The 17,215-nt window shown below is 38.9% G+C and overlaps 2 protein-coding genes across 5 annotated transcripts; one reads left to right on the top strand and one right to left on the bottom strand.

The window, feature by feature from the left end:
- Nucleotides 1-3,779: 3,779 nt before the first annotated feature.
- Nucleotides 3,780-8,778, bottom strand: LOC108241992 (macrophage mannose receptor 1). 3 transcript variants are annotated; one of them, XM_017426519.3, is made up of 5 exons: nt 8,249-8,778; nt 7,735-8,088; nt 7,306-7,641; nt 6,784-7,203; nt 3,780-6,659 (listed from the first exon to the last, which is right to left on the bottom strand). In XM_017426519.3, the coding sequence occupies exons 1-5, from the start codon at nt 8,310-8,312 to the stop codon at nt 6,331-6,333; spliced, it is 1,503 nt and encodes a 500-aa protein (XP_017282008.1). In that variant the 5' UTR covers nt 8,313-8,778; the 3' UTR covers nt 3,780-6,330. The 3 variants fall into 3 exon arrangements, with proteins under 3 accessions (XP_017282008.1, XP_017282007.1, XP_024863889.1); XM_017426518.3 differs by having other exon boundaries at nt 3,780-6,701; nt 8,249-8,770; XM_025008121.2 differs by having other exon boundaries at nt 3,780-6,701; nt 7,735-8,770.
- Nucleotides 7,074-17,160, top strand: rxrbb (retinoid x receptor, beta b). 2 transcript variants are annotated; one of them, XM_017426523.3, is made up of 11 exons: nt 7,074-7,212; nt 10,540-10,727; nt 10,996-11,149; nt 11,319-11,498; nt 13,682-13,842; nt 14,000-14,129; nt 14,301-14,427; nt 15,149-15,190; nt 15,277-15,368; nt 15,464-15,569; nt 15,661-17,160. In XM_017426523.3, exons 2-11 carry the CDS (start codon nt 10,590-10,592, stop codon nt 15,806-15,808), a joined length of 1,278 nt encoding a protein of 425 aa, XP_017282012.1. In that variant the 5' UTR covers nt 7,074-7,212; nt 10,540-10,589; the 3' UTR covers nt 15,809-17,160. The 2 variants fall into 2 exon arrangements, with proteins under 2 accessions (XP_017282012.1, XP_017282010.1); XM_017426521.3 differs by lacking the exon at nt 7,074-7,212 and adding an exon at nt 9,346-9,511.
- The last annotated feature ends 55 nt before the right edge of the window (nt 17,161-17,215 follow it).

Here is a 17,215-nt window from a genome sequence, read left to right as displayed (position 1 = left end):
CTATATAAAAAGCCTTATTCAATAACATATGTATGTGTTTTTGCAAATGAGTATTCAAAGTTTTAAATATACTCACAACTTTACCCTTTTCTTTTAACTTGTACAGAAGACACTACAAAACTGCAAGTCCATCAGTTAGATATTTAACGTCTCTTTCCCGTCTTGAGTCTTGAGCAACCCCTTATTTTTTATATTTTGCTTAAAAGAAGACAGATTACTTTTGTAATATTATGTAATCTTTAGCAATAGTTCTCCAGAATTCCTGAAAATGTATTTATTCTGGAACAGCTCAGATATAGTTTAAATTCTGTTTATTTATACAGCGCCAATTGATAAAAGTAATCTTAGTGTACCACACTGAAGAAATTAAACACATTCATTTCATATTCAGTTTATTGCAGTCTAATTGAATCCATCATGCCTTTCAAAAACATCAAACTAAGAGACCCAAGAAATTACACTGAATCTTTCCTATTATTTACAATGTTTTCTGTTTTAAGCATGTGTGGGACAGCAAGTCAAGTCAAGTTTATTTGTATCACACATTTCAGCACATGGCAGTTCAAAGTGCTTAGCATTATAAAAACACAAAATTAAAAAGTCATAAAAACAACATGCAGTCACCATATGAGATACCAGTGCGCATCCATTTATTATGATTTAAAAGTAACTCTAAACAGGTGGAGTTTTAGCCTTGATTTAAAGGAACTCTGTGTTTCAGCTGATTGGCTGTTTTCTGGAAGTTTGTTCCAGATTTGTGGTGCATAGAAGCTGAATGCTGCTTCTCCATGTTTGGTTCTGGTTCTGGGGATGCAGAGTAGACCAGAACCAGAAGACCTGAGAGGTCTGGAACAACAGCAGATCTTTAATGTATTGTAGTGTTAAGCCATTCAGTGATTTATAAACTAGCAGAAGTATTTTAAAGTCTATTCTCTGAGCTACAGGGAGCTAGTGTAAGGATTTTAGAACCGGAATGATGTGCTTTAACTTCCTGGTTTTAGTGAGAACACGAGCAGCAGCGTTCTGGATCAGCTGCAGCTGTCTGATTGATTTTTTTAGGCAGACCTTTGAAGACACTGTTGACTAAAGATAAGCAAGTGAGACTGAAGAGGAGAACTTCAACAGGATGAAACCTCCGGCAGAACCAGACGGGATGGGCGGCCATCTGTTTCAACAGGCTGAAGGGGGAGGAGGAGGGGACAGAGACAGACAAACACAGAAGCACATGGTCAGAGATACCTGCTATGCAAAAGAAAAGGAGAAAAATATATTTACAGCAATGAAAGCATGTACATGTACATACACCAACAAACCAGCACCTTGACAATAAAATGCTCTGTTGGAAAAATATGGAACAATTAAGTCATTTTAAGATATGACAGTTTAGTGAATTAGAGTGTTAATTTGTTTCATATTTTAAAGGAAGCCTTTAAAGATCTAACTAAACTGAAATAATATGGCACACCATTTTAAGTCAGCTGAAAGCTTTTTAAAGATTTTCCACCTCCTGATATATAGAATTACAATCATTCAGCCCAGAAAATGTTTAGATGAGTTTTCTGCATCACTCAGAGGCAGGATGTTGTTTGTTTTGAACAGGAGAATGAAGAATAAAGAAGAAACTTAGAAACTTGGTTTATGTTTGAGTTGAAGGATGTTTCCCAGTCAAAAATAACCCCAATGGTGCTTAGGCTGCTTTTTTTTTACCTGTTTTTAACCTAGTTCAGTTAAATTCAGTTGTTACACCTGACCAGTTTCAAAGAAGAATGATTTTTGTTTGTTAATCCACTTAACTCTGGACTATGAACTTTCCAAACACAATCAAAAATCAATCAAAAACCCAGTTTAAATAAAATCTTTTGGCATTTTCCTACCAGCAGGTTGTCAAATACAATCTTTATTGGTTCCCATTTTTTTGTTTCTGACACTTTTCCATTTGTTCTTTTCTTGTTTACTTAGCTCCCATGTTTAAGGACACCACACATACTGCAATGTTAGCTAATAACATAATCTCTTTGGTGCAAAAGTATTTTATACCTTGAAACAGTTTTTGACGTCATTTTTAGATTCGGCTAAAAGAATGAAACAAATAATGTTTTTGCAACAGGCTGCTAGTAACCAGGTGCCTTAACACACTGCTGACAAATGGTTCTTTGTTAAAGTGTGTTATTGGAAGACAACGCATATTAAACCCTTGAATTTAAGTATGTTTTAAGTTTAAATGGTTTAAAGCTCAGTGTCAAGTGGTTTGAAAAGTTAAACATCAGCTGATGTCCTAGAAGAAGCTAAATGATTTTCTGGTAACACAAATCAAATGTTTTGTAATGTAATGTTACACATTTCCTGACAGTATCCATGCCATTTAAATGCAACATTAATCCAGACTACTGGGCCCTCTCAGTAATTGAATTACAGGTTCTTATTATAGAAACAACATAAGATTCAGATGATTCCTTAGTTGATCTCTGTCATCGCTGCAGTGAGGTATGAAGAGGGAGTCAGTGGGAGTTGGGAGCATGATGTCCATCCACAACTCCTGGGTATGAAGGAGAAGTACAAGAATTGCGTTTGGACAATCAACACCAGACTCCCTGTCAAACTTTAGGATATTCACTAATATTGACATTTAGTCCAGAGGTTATTGTTTTAGTAGATGATTTGATTAAATATAATAGGTGATGAGATTACACAGTTACATCAATATCTATTGATTTTATTTTTCAAACTTCCTTTGAAGCACATGCTTCAGGCTGATAAATTTAACCGAGTTGCTACGTTTTCCATAAATAATCTACATTTTATCTCACCAAATATATATTAAGGAGTTTAAAAGCTGAACAATTTTCTGTTTAATTATGAACTTGTTAAAAATTGAATAATTGTAATACTTACATCTTGCACCATCAATATTAATTATATAAGTCCAAATTGTATGTGCATATAAAATACAAAAATAAAATAAAAATTCTTTTAATCTGTGCAAAGTCGTCTCTCTGCCACCCTGCCTCCATCCTCCACTGCTGCTTGTTCCTCTAGTCAGTCCATGTCCCCTTCTCTGTCACTTTCCCACTACCCATCTCATTACATGCAGGAGTGGGGTTACCTAAGAGACAGAGCTTCAATGGAGAAAATCTGCTTTTCCTCAATTAACTGTGAAAGTAAAAGAAGAAAAATAAGAGAGGGGACTAGAGTCAGAAAGGAAGAGGAGGAAGAAGTGTGCATAGTTGGTATAGATGTAAAGTTATAGTTTAGGTGTCAGGTAAAGTTATTGCATCTGTTTTAAGAATTTCAGCTTCAAAAATACCATTCAAACAATCACTCATTATAGAAAAATGTTTCATTAAATTCTCTAAATCCTATTATTTGCTGAACTTTATTATAATTATTTGTATAGTATTGAAATACTGATTAGATTCTTTTCTTTTTATTTGTATTTTGTTCACTTCTTTCATTCAAATTGTTAATTGAAATTTATTTACATCTCATACTTAAATTGAGCTTAGGTCAAATGAGGTTGCATCAAACTGATCCACTCGGAGATGAATGACGCCCAACCAGAATCTCTAAAAACTCAGAGGGAGTGACCACGGGGCTTGCATGGCAAGGAGTGCACAAAAGGGTGTGGCGTGGGAATGTCCTCAAGGGTCAGGAGTGAGGGTGGAGGGGTCAGAGGTCAGAGCCAGCTGGACAGCACACAAGAGAAAGTGAGGGTGAGAAAAGGAGGGGAGGGAGATATCCAGGACTGACTGACTGGACCCAAAGAAACATTAACATTGAACTGAAGGGAGGCTCATTTAATAATGCATTTTTAGAGAGGAACCAGCCGAAGACACACTTGTGTAATGATCCGTGGTAACTGATATGTGACAAGACTGTTTTTGCATATGCAAAAGTTGCTTTAGCAATGCAGCATTGTGCATTCAGTGACACCACAGAATAATTTAAACCCACCAAAAAATAAAACCATGCTTATATACAAAATTGCTGCTGAGTAGTTTACATTTAAACTGATTTATTAGCATGATATAGACAAAAACTAAATTTTAGAGACATTTTCTTATCTACTTGTATTTAAGCAAAATATCTTGGCATGTATCATATATCATCATTTAAATAAAGTCATAGAAAAAAACCCTACTCTTAATTTTAAAGTTTTACATATCAGGACATACTAAAATAATTTGGTCTTTCTCAAATTCTAAAACTATTAAAATCTAATCTTGAGTGTACAAAAACACAACACATTCCACCCTGTCATTATTTAATGAATTAAAACAAAATTGAAATGGAAAAGCTGTTTAAAAATGAAGTCCACTCATGCTGCTTTCATAAGATTTAAGAAGGAAAGCAGCAGCCAGGTGCTGCTGGTGAAATGCACCCGTTAACCTGATGATCAGCAAGTGGGACCACCTCTGTTTTTCTGGCGGTTTGCTGGTTTGGAGCCTACAGGTGTGTGTTGACGCAATGTTAAGAAGGAAAGACATCAGCGAGGAACTTAGAGAAGCAAGTGTTTCTGTCCACCAATCTGGGAAGGATTATATGGCTATATCCAAACAGACTGGAGTTCATCCGTCTGAGAAAACCTATTCACAAGTGGAAAATAGTTCAGACAGTTGTCCATCATCCCAAGGGGGGGACATCCCATCCCAGCAAATTTACCCCAACGTCAGACCATGCAGTGCAAAACAACAAAAAGGAGCTGCATCTCAGATTCTCCAGGCCTCAGTTAGCAGGTTAAAGGTTAAAGTTCATGACAGGACAATTAGTTGCATCTGAATGAGCTACAAGACTTCTGGAACCATGATGAGATGGGGCCAAAATGGAGAAGTTTACCTCTAATGCACAGAGCCACGTTTGGTGAAAACCAAACTCAATATATCAGCATAAACACCTCATACCAACTGTCAAGCATGGTGGTGGAGGGGTGATGATTTGGGCTTGTTTTACAGCCACAGGACTTGGGTGCCTTGCAGTCCTTGAGGCGAGCATGAACTCTTCTGTAAATCAAAGTATTTTAGAGTCAAATGTGAGGCTGTCTGCCTGACAGCTAAAGCTTAAGTCAGCAGATTTACAACAAAATGGTTGAAAAAGACGAGAATCAAGGTGCGGCAATGTCAGATCAAGACCTCAACCTGACTGAAGTGCTGTGGTGGGGTGATAGGAGAGCTGTGCAGAGACAAATATCTGCAAACCTCAATGCTCTGAAGCGAAAATGTAAAGAAGAGTGAGTGAAAAATTCCTCCACAACCATGTAAGAGACTGATAACATTGTACAGAAAACAACCACTAAGAGTTATTTTCACTGAAGGAGGTTCTAGAAGCTAATAGATCATAGGATGTACCTTTTCAGACACAGCTTTTCCATTTTAGCTTTGTTTTTGTTTAATAAATAATGACACAATGGAATCTGTTGTGTGTTTTGTACACTTGAACTTAAACATTAGAATTTAAAGGGAGTGGATTTTTTCCCACGATTGTGTTCATCTTTTTATTTGAAATAATTTGCAGTACGCCGGTATGGTATGTGTCATTGGTGTATCATTTTTCACACTGTGTTCTTTCACATCGAACAGATTGTGTCTCACTCGTGCAAGCAAACAATTAAAAGCAGGTTTTACCAGAATTTTAGAGCCATTGTTTAATAACTAAGGCGGTTTTAATTGTGCCTTTTTAAAGGTATCAACAAATAACAGTAAACATGTATAAGCACATGTATACACATTGAAATAATAATAGCTGAAAGAAAAGGATCTTCCTGTCAAACACATTATAAAAAAACACAAGTTGCACCCTGTTCACAGTATTCAAAAGGTTTCAGCGACTCTGTTTTTATGGTTTCAAGCTAGTTTTTGTGTCATGGCGAACAGAAAGTTCAGTAAGATGTTTTTCTGTCGAACTGCCAGCGTAGGTCAGGTCAGTGAGCGGAGAATGCCTTGTGCTTTCAGGTCATAATAGTTACGATAATCTAATACAGACTATCCTGAACTGAGAGGAGGTTAATATGCAAATTGCCACTCCTGAATTTTCTCACAATACTCTTGCCGCTCGTGACTGAATGTGCGCACCACCACGTCACATATGTTCATGTTTAATTACATTCAGTCTCAACAATACCTTGAGGCTGTATTCAACAATGACTCTGTGTCCTGAGTCAGCATTAAAACAGCCTTAATGACTCATTTAAAGTCCCATAAAGTTTTCTGGCTGGTTCATATATTTCTCCAAACACTTTTCTCTGGGTGAAGATATGGGAACAGCACAAACATGTTGGGCTTTCATCTTCAAAGCTTGATCATCTTTGCCTCTTCGGCTGCCGCTGGCAGTTCATTCTCATCCAGCACATGCATTACAGACAAAGTTCAGTTTTTTGGTCTCACGCAAGCCGATCCACTGCTGCCCCCCAGTGGCGTTGATGGCGCCACTAAAACCGCCGTCGTCACACTCGTACACCTTGTCAGGTCCTTCTCCGCGGACCCAGTTCTGGTAACAGCCAGAAGTCGACCCGGCCCAGAACCAGAATTTAAAGTTGCAGCTGTAGCGTAGGCCCAGCCACACATGGGAGGATGTGGCGCTCTTCGTCTTCTGAGCCACCTTGTCCTGAATGTCTTTGTTGATGATGTGGACGAGGTCAAAGTAGTGCTCCCTGCAGTAACTCAGAGCTTCAATCCATGACAGATTTTTCTGGATTAGTATCAGGTTTTCTTCAAGGAAGCAAGGAAATACTGAATTAATCTCACATTTTTCTTTAGATATGTGAAAAAAAACACTCACAAAGATGCTTACCTGGTTGCAAACTTTGACTGTTGACAGTGGAGGTTAGTGTTGTGCTTTGATCTGATGTTCCCACCTGCGTGGCTAATGTCGAAGCGCTGCTTGTGGTCACATTGACAGCAGGTGTTGGAGGCTGTTGTGTGGGTGTCACTGTCATTTCTGTATTTGCATTGTTGAGCTCAGTGCTTGAGGGATGTGGCACAAACTCTGTGGTATTTGGCGTTGTCATTCCACTGGCAGTTGTTGGAGCTGAGGTCATAACATGAGTAGTCTTCATTTGTTCAGTAGTTGCCACAGTGGAATGAAATGTTGCTGTGAAGCCTTGGGGTGAATTCTGCAAAATAGTTGTTTTAGTTGTTGACAGCTGAGCTGTTGTTGTAAGGCCCGCGTGTGTAGTCTGGGAACTGGTCGTTGCTGGAGTTGATTTCTGTCCTGCAAAAGGTAAGAGTAAAGAGATAAACAATCTATCTCTTGTGTTTTGTGCAAGATTCTGTAGAATAGAAATAATCTGTAAGTTTAAAAAAAGGTCCTTACCGTAACAAATAAAACTGTATTGGTTATTGCAATTCCGATTCTCCCACTTTCCCTCTTGATCGAATCCAGCAACAACACACTTCTTACCGACGATGCCGCTTGGTTGATCGGATATCCAGAAACGGAAGGATGACTTACTCCCATCCGACCATTTCCAGGGATCTCTGAAGAGGCCGATCCATACAGATTGAGATTTAGATATGTTAAGAACTGCTTTGTTTTCTTCTGCTGACTGTATGCTGACCAGCTCAGTCAATAAGCCCCGGCAGTGGCTTTGAGCATCTCTCCATGTTTTGAGCTCTTCAACAAAGATGTGACTGCTGGCATCGCCACTGGCTGGAAAAATAATGGGAAAATAAAATGTAGGGTTGCACTTTTTCTTCAATGTTTTTGCAGTTTAAAGCATGGAAGTGTTGCTGCTTTACTTACCATGACAGATGAAACTTAATTCAGTTCCACAGTCGTCTTCAAACCACCCGCCGTTCTGATCCATTTTTGCACATTTTGGCCCTTCTACTGTTTGTGGTTCTCCAGGGCTCCAGTTTAGAAAGATCGTATCCTGATCAGGCAGAGACCAGTGCCATATCCACTCGTTTTCATTCGTCAGTCCTATCCAGACACTTTCATTCGTGGCTGAATATTTATTTATCAGTTCATTAATTTCTGCTGAGTTGCGAATCGTGACCAAGTCAGAGTTTTGCCCTTTGCAGTGGTTCTTTGCGTCTTCATACTTCATTTTCTGTTCAAAAAATTGAAATTCTCCAGATTCCACTGGGCAAAACACTGTAAAATATTTAACAACAGTTTTGAGCACTAATATACATCCAAAAATCTTTACAATGACATGAATAGCACTTCAGTATTCTTTTTTTTTCCTTCAAATATTTGTACATGAGATATCAGGAAAACAACACAGTACCAAAAAAGTGTGAGTAATTCAAACCTGAGAGCAAAATCAAAGATAGAAGTGAAGTCCTTTCCATCGCAAAGAGCCTCCTTTCATTCATGGCAGTAAAAAAAAAAACAAAAGTAAAGAAATAAATAACATATGATTCTGCCTAGTATAATATTGTAGATCGATCTGTTGCTGCTCGTAACACGAGGTTCTGGCAGCTTTGAGCAGGAAAGTGTTGACGACAGGAATGCCACCAGGCTTGCAAAGTGAAAATGTTCTCAATTACCACTTCAGACAAAGCAGTTTGACAAGTTTTTTTCTCTCTTTCATACACACGGCCTGTTTACAGGTTTGATGAAAAAAAAGAACCTCCACATCTGCTATTAGCAGCTGACAACTGCATAAATCTTCAAGCTAAAGGAATATATTGTCAACGGAATGGAATGATAATTGCCGCCCATAACACTTCAAAGTAAGACAGTTTCAGAGCACGTGAAAGAGACTTGGTTTGTGTTTACGTGGGAGAAAACTTATTGACACTCATTTCAAACTCTTACACACTTGAGGAGAGTATTCCTAATCCTGAAAAAGACACAGTATTTTTGAGATTTAAAATAACAAACCCCGGGTGAGATATTTTGGATTGTCGAAGCGTTGACTGAGGCCAATCGGTGGTGCAAGAACAGGTTGTGCAATCCTGTCAAAGGCAACAAAACATTCCAGCTCTGATTGTAGGTGTGGCTGGCCTACAAATCTGCTCTGATTTCATGTGCCATAAGTTGAATACTTAAAAAGCCACACAATTTCATTTTGTACTTATAGTTTTGTTGTTGTTGTTTTTTTTACTGACACTTTAATCCACCACGCCATCATCCTAACAATCAAATAACTGCATTTATCTAGAAATAACTCCTATCAGGTTCGGGTACATCAGTAACCAGAACCGATTTCTCTGAGCCCTTTGATGTGTGTGGTTTTTTTTATGTTGTGTATTTTTACAAATCGTGCCTAGTACCGATCAATATATAAGGTTAAACTGGGTTTGTTTTTAACTCTTTATGCCAACAATAATTGTGAGAAAGAATCACGCAGAGCGCCGTGGGTGCCACGTGACAGCGTTGTTGTGGGTGGTCCCGTGAGACATTTTGGCTCTGGTGGTTAATGGCGCTGAGCCAACATGGCCTGTAAACAACAACACCGTCAAAGTGAAGTAAACTGAGCTGAATGTCGGGCTGTTGTCTAGCGCTTCTCCGGGTCACGAAAATAAGATGAAGTGAGGTGGATTTCAACGATGCGTCGAAAGTGCGTATGGTACGTAGCTCCAAACTCCGAAGAAGCGTGAGTTAAATCTGTCAACAACACTTTTTTCGGGAGCTATCGGCGAGCCTCCAGCTAATGCTAGCAGCATTAGCTAACGTAGCATTAATTGAAGCTAACGCGCTAATCTGAGCTGTTTAGAACAAAATGCTCCAGTTGGGTCGATTTATTTGGTTGCTTTTGAACTTTTTAAACCCCCTAAACGCGATATTCTGGCGTTCGATTTAGGTTTTAGCGATGTAATATTCATGTTTTTGGATGTGTAATAATCACAGCTAATGCTAGTGCAGACTAGTGAGCAGTCATGCTTTTCGCAGCCAGATTAGTATAAGCAACCGAAACGAAAGGAATAATTTATATTTCATGGTTTCTAACGTGATACTTTGAAGGTAATGGTTTGGGGCGACTTGCGGATGAGTTGGTTTTTACCATTTTTACATAATAAATACCGGTTGATAAGATATTAATGTAATGTTGCTGCGTATTTTTAGCAAAACTTAGCAAGCGTTAAATATTGTTGCCAGACGACACAAAAAGACACTACTGCATAAAGATATTGTATAAATTAACTAGGTTTAAATAGAAAATCAGTGCCGCACAGGTTAAGATCCAGAAACATGCTTTACAAATCAGATTTCTTGTCATTTAGCTATTTTTTTATTGGATTGAACACATAATGTATCGCGGCCCCTATCATTTGGCTCGTTAAGTAAATATTTGTGGGACAAAACTTGAGCCTGTAGGTCAGTGTTTTTGTGTGTAAAACGTAGTTTTAATGTCAGGTCTAAGTGCCCTACTTGTATTGGTTTACAGCTGCCATTGTTCCTGGTTTTAGCCTAATGTGGGTAAATAAAAGAAATCACGCCTCCCTCCTGCCAACTCGTCAAAGCCTCAAGAAATTTGGCAGCTAAACTTTAATTCTGGGATTGTTTTAGCTCAGCTTGTACCAGACTTTCATACACTTAAGATCTTTGTAAACAGACTGCCTGTGCTGTTAACGTACCCTCTCATGTCACCCTCAGATTGATATCCTTCACATGGGACATCATCATCAGCAGGTAGCTTACAAGCCATGTCCACACAGCAGAACAGCTCAGCCTCCAACAGCCCCAGAAGCATCTTAGGTTCTCCTTTTTCTGTGATCAGTCCCACACTCAACTCCCCCGTGGTCTCTCCTTCTCTGGCATTTGGACCCATCAGCAGCAGTCAGGTAGTTACTGCATGTAAAGATGCACCTGAATATTGTATTACTAGACAAATCTATCATTAGAGAGTACCAGTCTTTGTTTAAACTATGTAAAATATGCACACATAATGATAAAATGTACAGCTTTTCCTCCAGTGTTTACAGTACGGGAACAGAATAATAGAAAACGGCGCTTGCTTCTGAATAGTAGATAGTCAAAGTAAATAATCAATGTCTTTAAATACACACCAACAGTGTTACAGTATTTTGTTTGGTTACACTGTGTATCCAGATCTCTTCTTCAGCACCTGTATCAGGGATGCATTCAGTCAGCAGCTCAGAAGATATAAAGCCCCCTTTTGGCCTCCGGCCTCTACAGAGTCCGAGCCCAGGAGTAATGACGTCCCAGAAACGACTGTGTGTGATCTGCGGTGACCGCTCTTCTGGTGTGTGAACTATCTAAAGACAGCAATTAGCAGAGTGTTTCTCAACATTTCCCATAATGGGGTTCACACATTATTGCTAATCAAAACGGATTCTGTTTCTTGTACTAATTATTATTAACAATCTTCAATTTTATTTTGTTTATGTCCATTTTGCTTGTGTATTTTCCAGGCAAACACTACGGCGTGTACAGCTGTGAAGGTTGCAAAGGTTTCTTTAAACGAACTGTACGCAAAGACCTGAGCTACACCTGCAGGGATAACAAAGAGTGCCTGGTCGACAAACGCCAGCGCAATCGCTGCCAGTACTGCCGCTACCAAAAGTGCCTGGCTATGGGTATGAAGAGAGAAGGTATGCAATGAGACACATCTTACAAAAGACCCTCTAGTGGCTTTTAAGAGAGCAGGATTTCTTGCACACAGTTATACCAAAGTTGATTTTTTTAATATATATATTATTAAGTATATAAGTTTAGAATGACCTAAACTGTAGTTGTAGCTGTAGTTCTGTTTTTAATGTAATAGATTTTGTCAAATAATGCATTTAGTAAAATGGTTGGCATAACTTTCGAGTAGTTTGACATTTTTAGGTTAGACTGGATGTTGGTATGGACCATCACAAGGACAGAGGAGGATATTTTGGGTCTGGGTATAAAAGTAACTCCTCTCTGTTTTTTCTTTTACTTCAGTTCAGCCTTTTCTCCATCTTTCAGTAGTGATAAATCATGCAAAATGGAAAAACAGAGATGGTCAAAAAAAAAAGAGATGGATGTCTTAAATTTAGGAGGTATTTTTACATTTGGTTTAGAAATGCACAGCTGATGACACTGATGTGACTTTGCGCTCTGAAGTAAAAAGAAAAAAAAGCATGTGGACTGTTGCGCTTTACTGCTTTGTGATGATGGACTGGCCTGTCAGGCCGCTGTGGTTCTGTGCTGAGTTTGTAAAAATGTGTGGAAACTGGTGGATTAAATCTTTGTTGACGCAGCAACGATACAACAGCTCACATTTTAGTAAAGAGCATAAAGGTCAGCAAGAGGCATCTCTACAGCACACAGTATGTGCTGCGTGGCTTTCAGTTCTTCCAGGTAGCTTTGGATTAGGTTGTGTGTTGAGACACACGACAGTCTGCACACTGTTTCTCATCACCAGTTAATCACCTTCTGCTGTCACTTTTCAGTATGAGCGTCTGTTCTCTTAGGGATATCAGACGATGATGTGCTGCAGAGTCGACTTTTCAAAGAGAAATCAGAATATTAAGTTTTAGTTTTAATCAACCTGTGCCACTCATTTTGGGCACAAGTTTTGCTGCTCTTTTCTCCTTCACTTGTTTTGCCATCGCTGCATCTCATGCTACTTTTGAAGCTGTGGGACATTTATAAATCTGTTAACCATTTAGACACAAGCCTTCAAATCTTAAAGGATGAGAAAACCTGTTGGATTGCAGAGCCATCTATTGGTAACTTTCTGTAGCTAATTTCATGTTTCAGTCAGCAACAAGTTCCTTAACCCTAACTTGTGTAATGAGTGGCTTCCTCTTCTCTAATCACATTAGAGGTCATCCTGTGGTCATGAAAACAACTGAGGTCTTCTATGGAGAGAAATTAGTCTCAGACAATAAGATCTAGAGGCGTACAGGAAGAAGTACAAATTTTCAAACACAAACATTTCATACAGCACAAATAAAAATATATGTTACATACAAACTGTGAAATGCATGTCCACAAATCGCCTGCTGCAGACGGGTCAGTCATCACGAGCGCACAGCTCAGCCTGCAGGTGAATGTTCTTCACCCTCCAGATTCACAGATGTTTGAAATGTGTACATTTGAAAAACTGTTTATGCATTTGGGGAATCTTGCTGTACGCTTGTGGATTTTATTGTTCGTTTACAAATCTTCTTGAATACTTTAAAGACTGAATTGTATCTCCGTAGTCATCTGAGGTCGCATTTTAACTGAACCACACAGATAATGCAATTGTTTTTTTTCCTTTTTTTTGTAAATAGTTTTGTTTCTTTTACTTAAATGTTTACTATTATTGTCTTCCTGCATAACCCAGTAGCTACAGAAACCATTTAACTGATCATCTGTGGAAAACTACACTACTTAATGTTCTCAAAGCTTAAAATATTACATGGCGGATTCTAGATAAAGTGTAGAAGATAAGGCAGAGTAATCTTGAGATTTCCTTTACTTGCTCCTCTTTCAAAACATTTCTGTAAAGCTTTTTTTTGCTGCAGTGAATGTATAAAAACAGCCTCTCTGACCTGATCCTGGCTGAAGGTCTTGCTCACCAAGTTTGTAGTTTTAATATGTGGTCATTTTAATCCTCTATCTGACTAAACCTATTGCACCTACTGAGTATGAAGCATCACACACTTTAAAAGAAATTGTCAGAGTATGCAATTTAGCTGGAACCACCAGCAAAATAAAGCTTTAAAGTTCTAAGAGTAGCAGCTGTTCTGTAAAGAGGAGACATCTAGGATTAGTGTAGAATTCACACGTTTGTTTCTGTGTGCTCTGCCTGGTGCAGCGGTTCAGGAGGAGCGTCAGAGGAACCGGGAGCGTGAAGGGGAGCTGGAGTTCAGTGTCGGAGTCAACGACGAGATGCCCGTGGAGAAGATCCTGGAGGCGGAGACGGCCGTGGACATGAGGACTGAGCTCCACTCTGATGGAGGCTCTGCAGGAAACTCTGTGAGTGCTTGGAATGTTTTAGCTGACAGATTTCAACAAACAGATGTGTCAGCCATGGGTGTTCTTGTGCTTTTAATAAGAACTCGCTAAAATTCCAGACAACGCTCTTTGGGGCGGTTATCAGGAAGTCATGGTGTGTTGTCTTGTTCTGTTTTAGCCCCATGATGCTGTTTCCAACATCTGTCAGACTGCAGACAAACAGCTGTTCGCTTTGGTCGAGTGGGCAAAGAGAATCCCTCATTTCTCTGAACTGCCTCTTGACGATCAGGTCATCCTTCTGCGTGCAGGTATGAACAAACACGTGTGCACAGAAATGACCTGAGTGTAACTTTTAAAGAAACTCACGGAGCATCTGTTTTATTTTTTAATTATCACACAATGCTGTTATTCAAACCACATTATTTGTAAATGGATTTCCTCCTAAAGAAGCATGGAACTGTTTTTGTTGTCTTTGTCAGGGTGGAATGAGCTCCTGATCGCTTCGTTCTCCCATCGCTCTATTCCTTTGAAAGACGGAGCTCTTCTGGCGTCTGAGCTGCAGCGCGACGGTGCACACATGGCAGGAGTTGGAGCCATTTTTGATAGGTACAGTCACAGAAACAAAAACTCTTCAGCATATTTAATCCAACTTCAGAACTTGGTAAACCGCTTGGCCAGAAAATATTCTTATTTTATTGAAGCAGCTGCAACTTTGGTTACGTAATGTTGCAGTAACTCTTTTCGTCATGATGGCGCGTTGATGATTAACTCTTTCTCATCAATTTTCCCTCTGGTTAAGCACCAGTGAGTCCAATAAATCCTGGTGTAATCAGTTTGAAATATGGCAGAATGATCAGATGAAAAGAGATCATTCAGTGTATTCAGATAGCTAGCTGAGCTCAGATTTGGGCACGTTACTGAACATAGACCTGATTACCTAGAATGACCCTCAGATCATAACACTTCCCTCCCATTGGCTCATCCCTTCTGCTTTTTGATCTTGATCTGACGGTCATGAACAAGATCACGCTGACCTCATCAGACAACATGACCTTTAGTTTATATTTAAATAATTACCAAAATGCACACTTATTTCTTCATGGTGAAGGTTCAACACTATCCTTCTTGGATTAGATGCAGTTTTAGAAATCTTTTTGGTGCCTGTTTTCCAGTTACAGAGCGTATGTGTCTAATGTTGCAGTTTAGGGAATGAGAAGCTACTGATCTGTTAGCTAGAAAGAAAATCTGGGTGGTGACTTTATTTTGCTCAGCAGTAAATAATCCTTGTTTAAAGTTGTGTAATTTTAAATCTTGTTGTTCAACACAGGGAGAATGTGCAGAGTGCAGAAGTTGGTGCCATATTTGAGAGGTACTTTTACACATTTTCCAACAAAGTGTTATTTAACAGTTTCATATGTTTCTTACTTTAAGCTGAAACATTTTGTTCAAAAACAGGGTTCTTACCGAGCTTGTTAATAAAATGAGAGATATGCAAATGGACAAAACAGAGCTGGGCTGTCTCCGTGCCATCGTCCTGTTTAACCCAGGTAGTATCTTTGTTTTTTCCTCTCTTTACCTAAACTAAAACATGTTATTTGTTGTTTATTCCCCGATTAAAACACATCTTTGATATTCCTGTCAGATGCTAAAGGGCTCTCCAGCACAACTGAGGTGGAGCTCCTTAGAGAAAAGGTCTATGCATCACTGGAAGCTTACTGCAAACAGAAGTATCCAGAGCAGCAGGGAAGGTAAAAGTCCTCAGCTTTGCTAACTGTGTCAGACGTGTTTACGTTGCTGAGAAAAGTAGGAGAAAAAAAAAGTCTTTTATTCCCTCTGCAGGTTTGCTAAGCTCCTCCTCAGACTACCAGCACTGCGATCCATTGGCTTGAAGTGCTTGGAGCATCTCTTTTTCTTCAAACTGATCGGTGACACGCCAATTGACACGTTCCTCATGGAAATGCTCGAAGCTCCCCATCAGTTGTCTTAGATAGGAAAAACGCGTACTGTGGTTTTAGAAAGCTGGAGTCTGAGAGGTGAGCGTGGGACTGGAGTGGCACTTTAAGTTCTTCTAAGATTTGTCAGTTTGTCTCACTGCTGTCTGCGTTACACTTCGGCGCGGCACAGATTTGCTCTTTAGACCAAACCCAAGGCTTGGCATGATCTTTAAGCTGGTGCTATATGCTGTCATACCTTCACGAGTAACTATAATAAAAACGATTATTTTTCATGACCTTTTACATATCTGTCTCACAAAAGCTATAATTTGGGTACTCATTTTTATATAAACTTTTTAAACTCCGACCTTCATCCCTTTTTAATTCTAAAGGGCGTCTTGAATTGTGAGCATGCAGTAAAGATGCAAGCTTTTTTTTTAAATAAATGGTAAATAAAGCCAGATCTAATAGTGCATTATTGTATCAGTCCTGCAGAGCAACCCAAACCCTGGGAAACATGACAGATTGAAATAATCCAGTTTATCTGTGTTGATTGAGGATCAGCTTTGTTTAGTAATTATGATTAGTGTTTACATTCTTTCCCTTACAAATGTTTTTGTTTTTTTTAATGTTTAATGGTCAGACTGTACTGAACATTTGTGATGTACCATCTCTAAAATCTAATTTAAGCACTTGGCCCCAGGAAGGTCAGGAGTTTCTCGTGGTGCTATATCAGAAATAATTTGACATTATGGGTGAAGTTGCACACCAAACTACAAACCTAAGAATATATGCAAAAAAACAAAAAAACGAAGAATTCCTTTGTTTAAAATGTAGCAATATAAGATGACAAACTGCAGAAGGTTATAGTGAATTCAGGGCTTTTACAAAAAACAAGCTGTCCAGTGGAAAGGGAAGACTATTTTAGTAATTTATCTATTCAGCTACAAGGTACTGTGCAAAGGTAATTGTTCAGGGAACGTGCACATAGAAACATTTTGATTATTGATCAGGAAATTTAAATGAGATTACGGTGTGCCCTGGTTTTTAGTTTTCAGCTAGAATAAAACAATGTTTTGGGTTGCACTGGATTTGCTGAGACTGCTTCAGCCAACCTTTTTTTTTTTCCTTTTTATTTGACGCTCAGTTGTATTTGCTACGTTTCCCTTCTTGTTTCTTCATAATAAGCTTTCTGCTGTTTTTTTTTCTTCCCCAAAGCAAACTTAATCACATTTAGATCCATAATACTTGGACATGGGAGTATCTTAATCAAGTCCACATGGAAACGCTACACGAACGATGCCGGGTGTGGCTGTCGTCAGTGCTCTTCAACATAAAGTGACTTAAAGCAGGGGGGGTTTGTGGATTGAGAGAATAAAGCTTACGTTTTGCTTGCTTTTTTCTTCCAAAGTGTCACGTTAATACCCCACCACCACCACATAGAGGAAAGTGTCACTTTT

The sequence above is a fragment of the Kryptolebias marmoratus genome, linkage group LG16 (assembly GCF_001649575.2).
Source record: "Kryptolebias marmoratus isolate JLee-2015 linkage group LG16, ASM164957v2, whole genome shotgun sequence".
Classification (NCBI taxonomy): Eukaryota; Metazoa; Chordata; class Actinopteri; order Cyprinodontiformes; family Rivulidae; genus Kryptolebias; species Kryptolebias marmoratus.
This window is presented reverse-complemented; position numbering and strand designations above follow the sequence as displayed.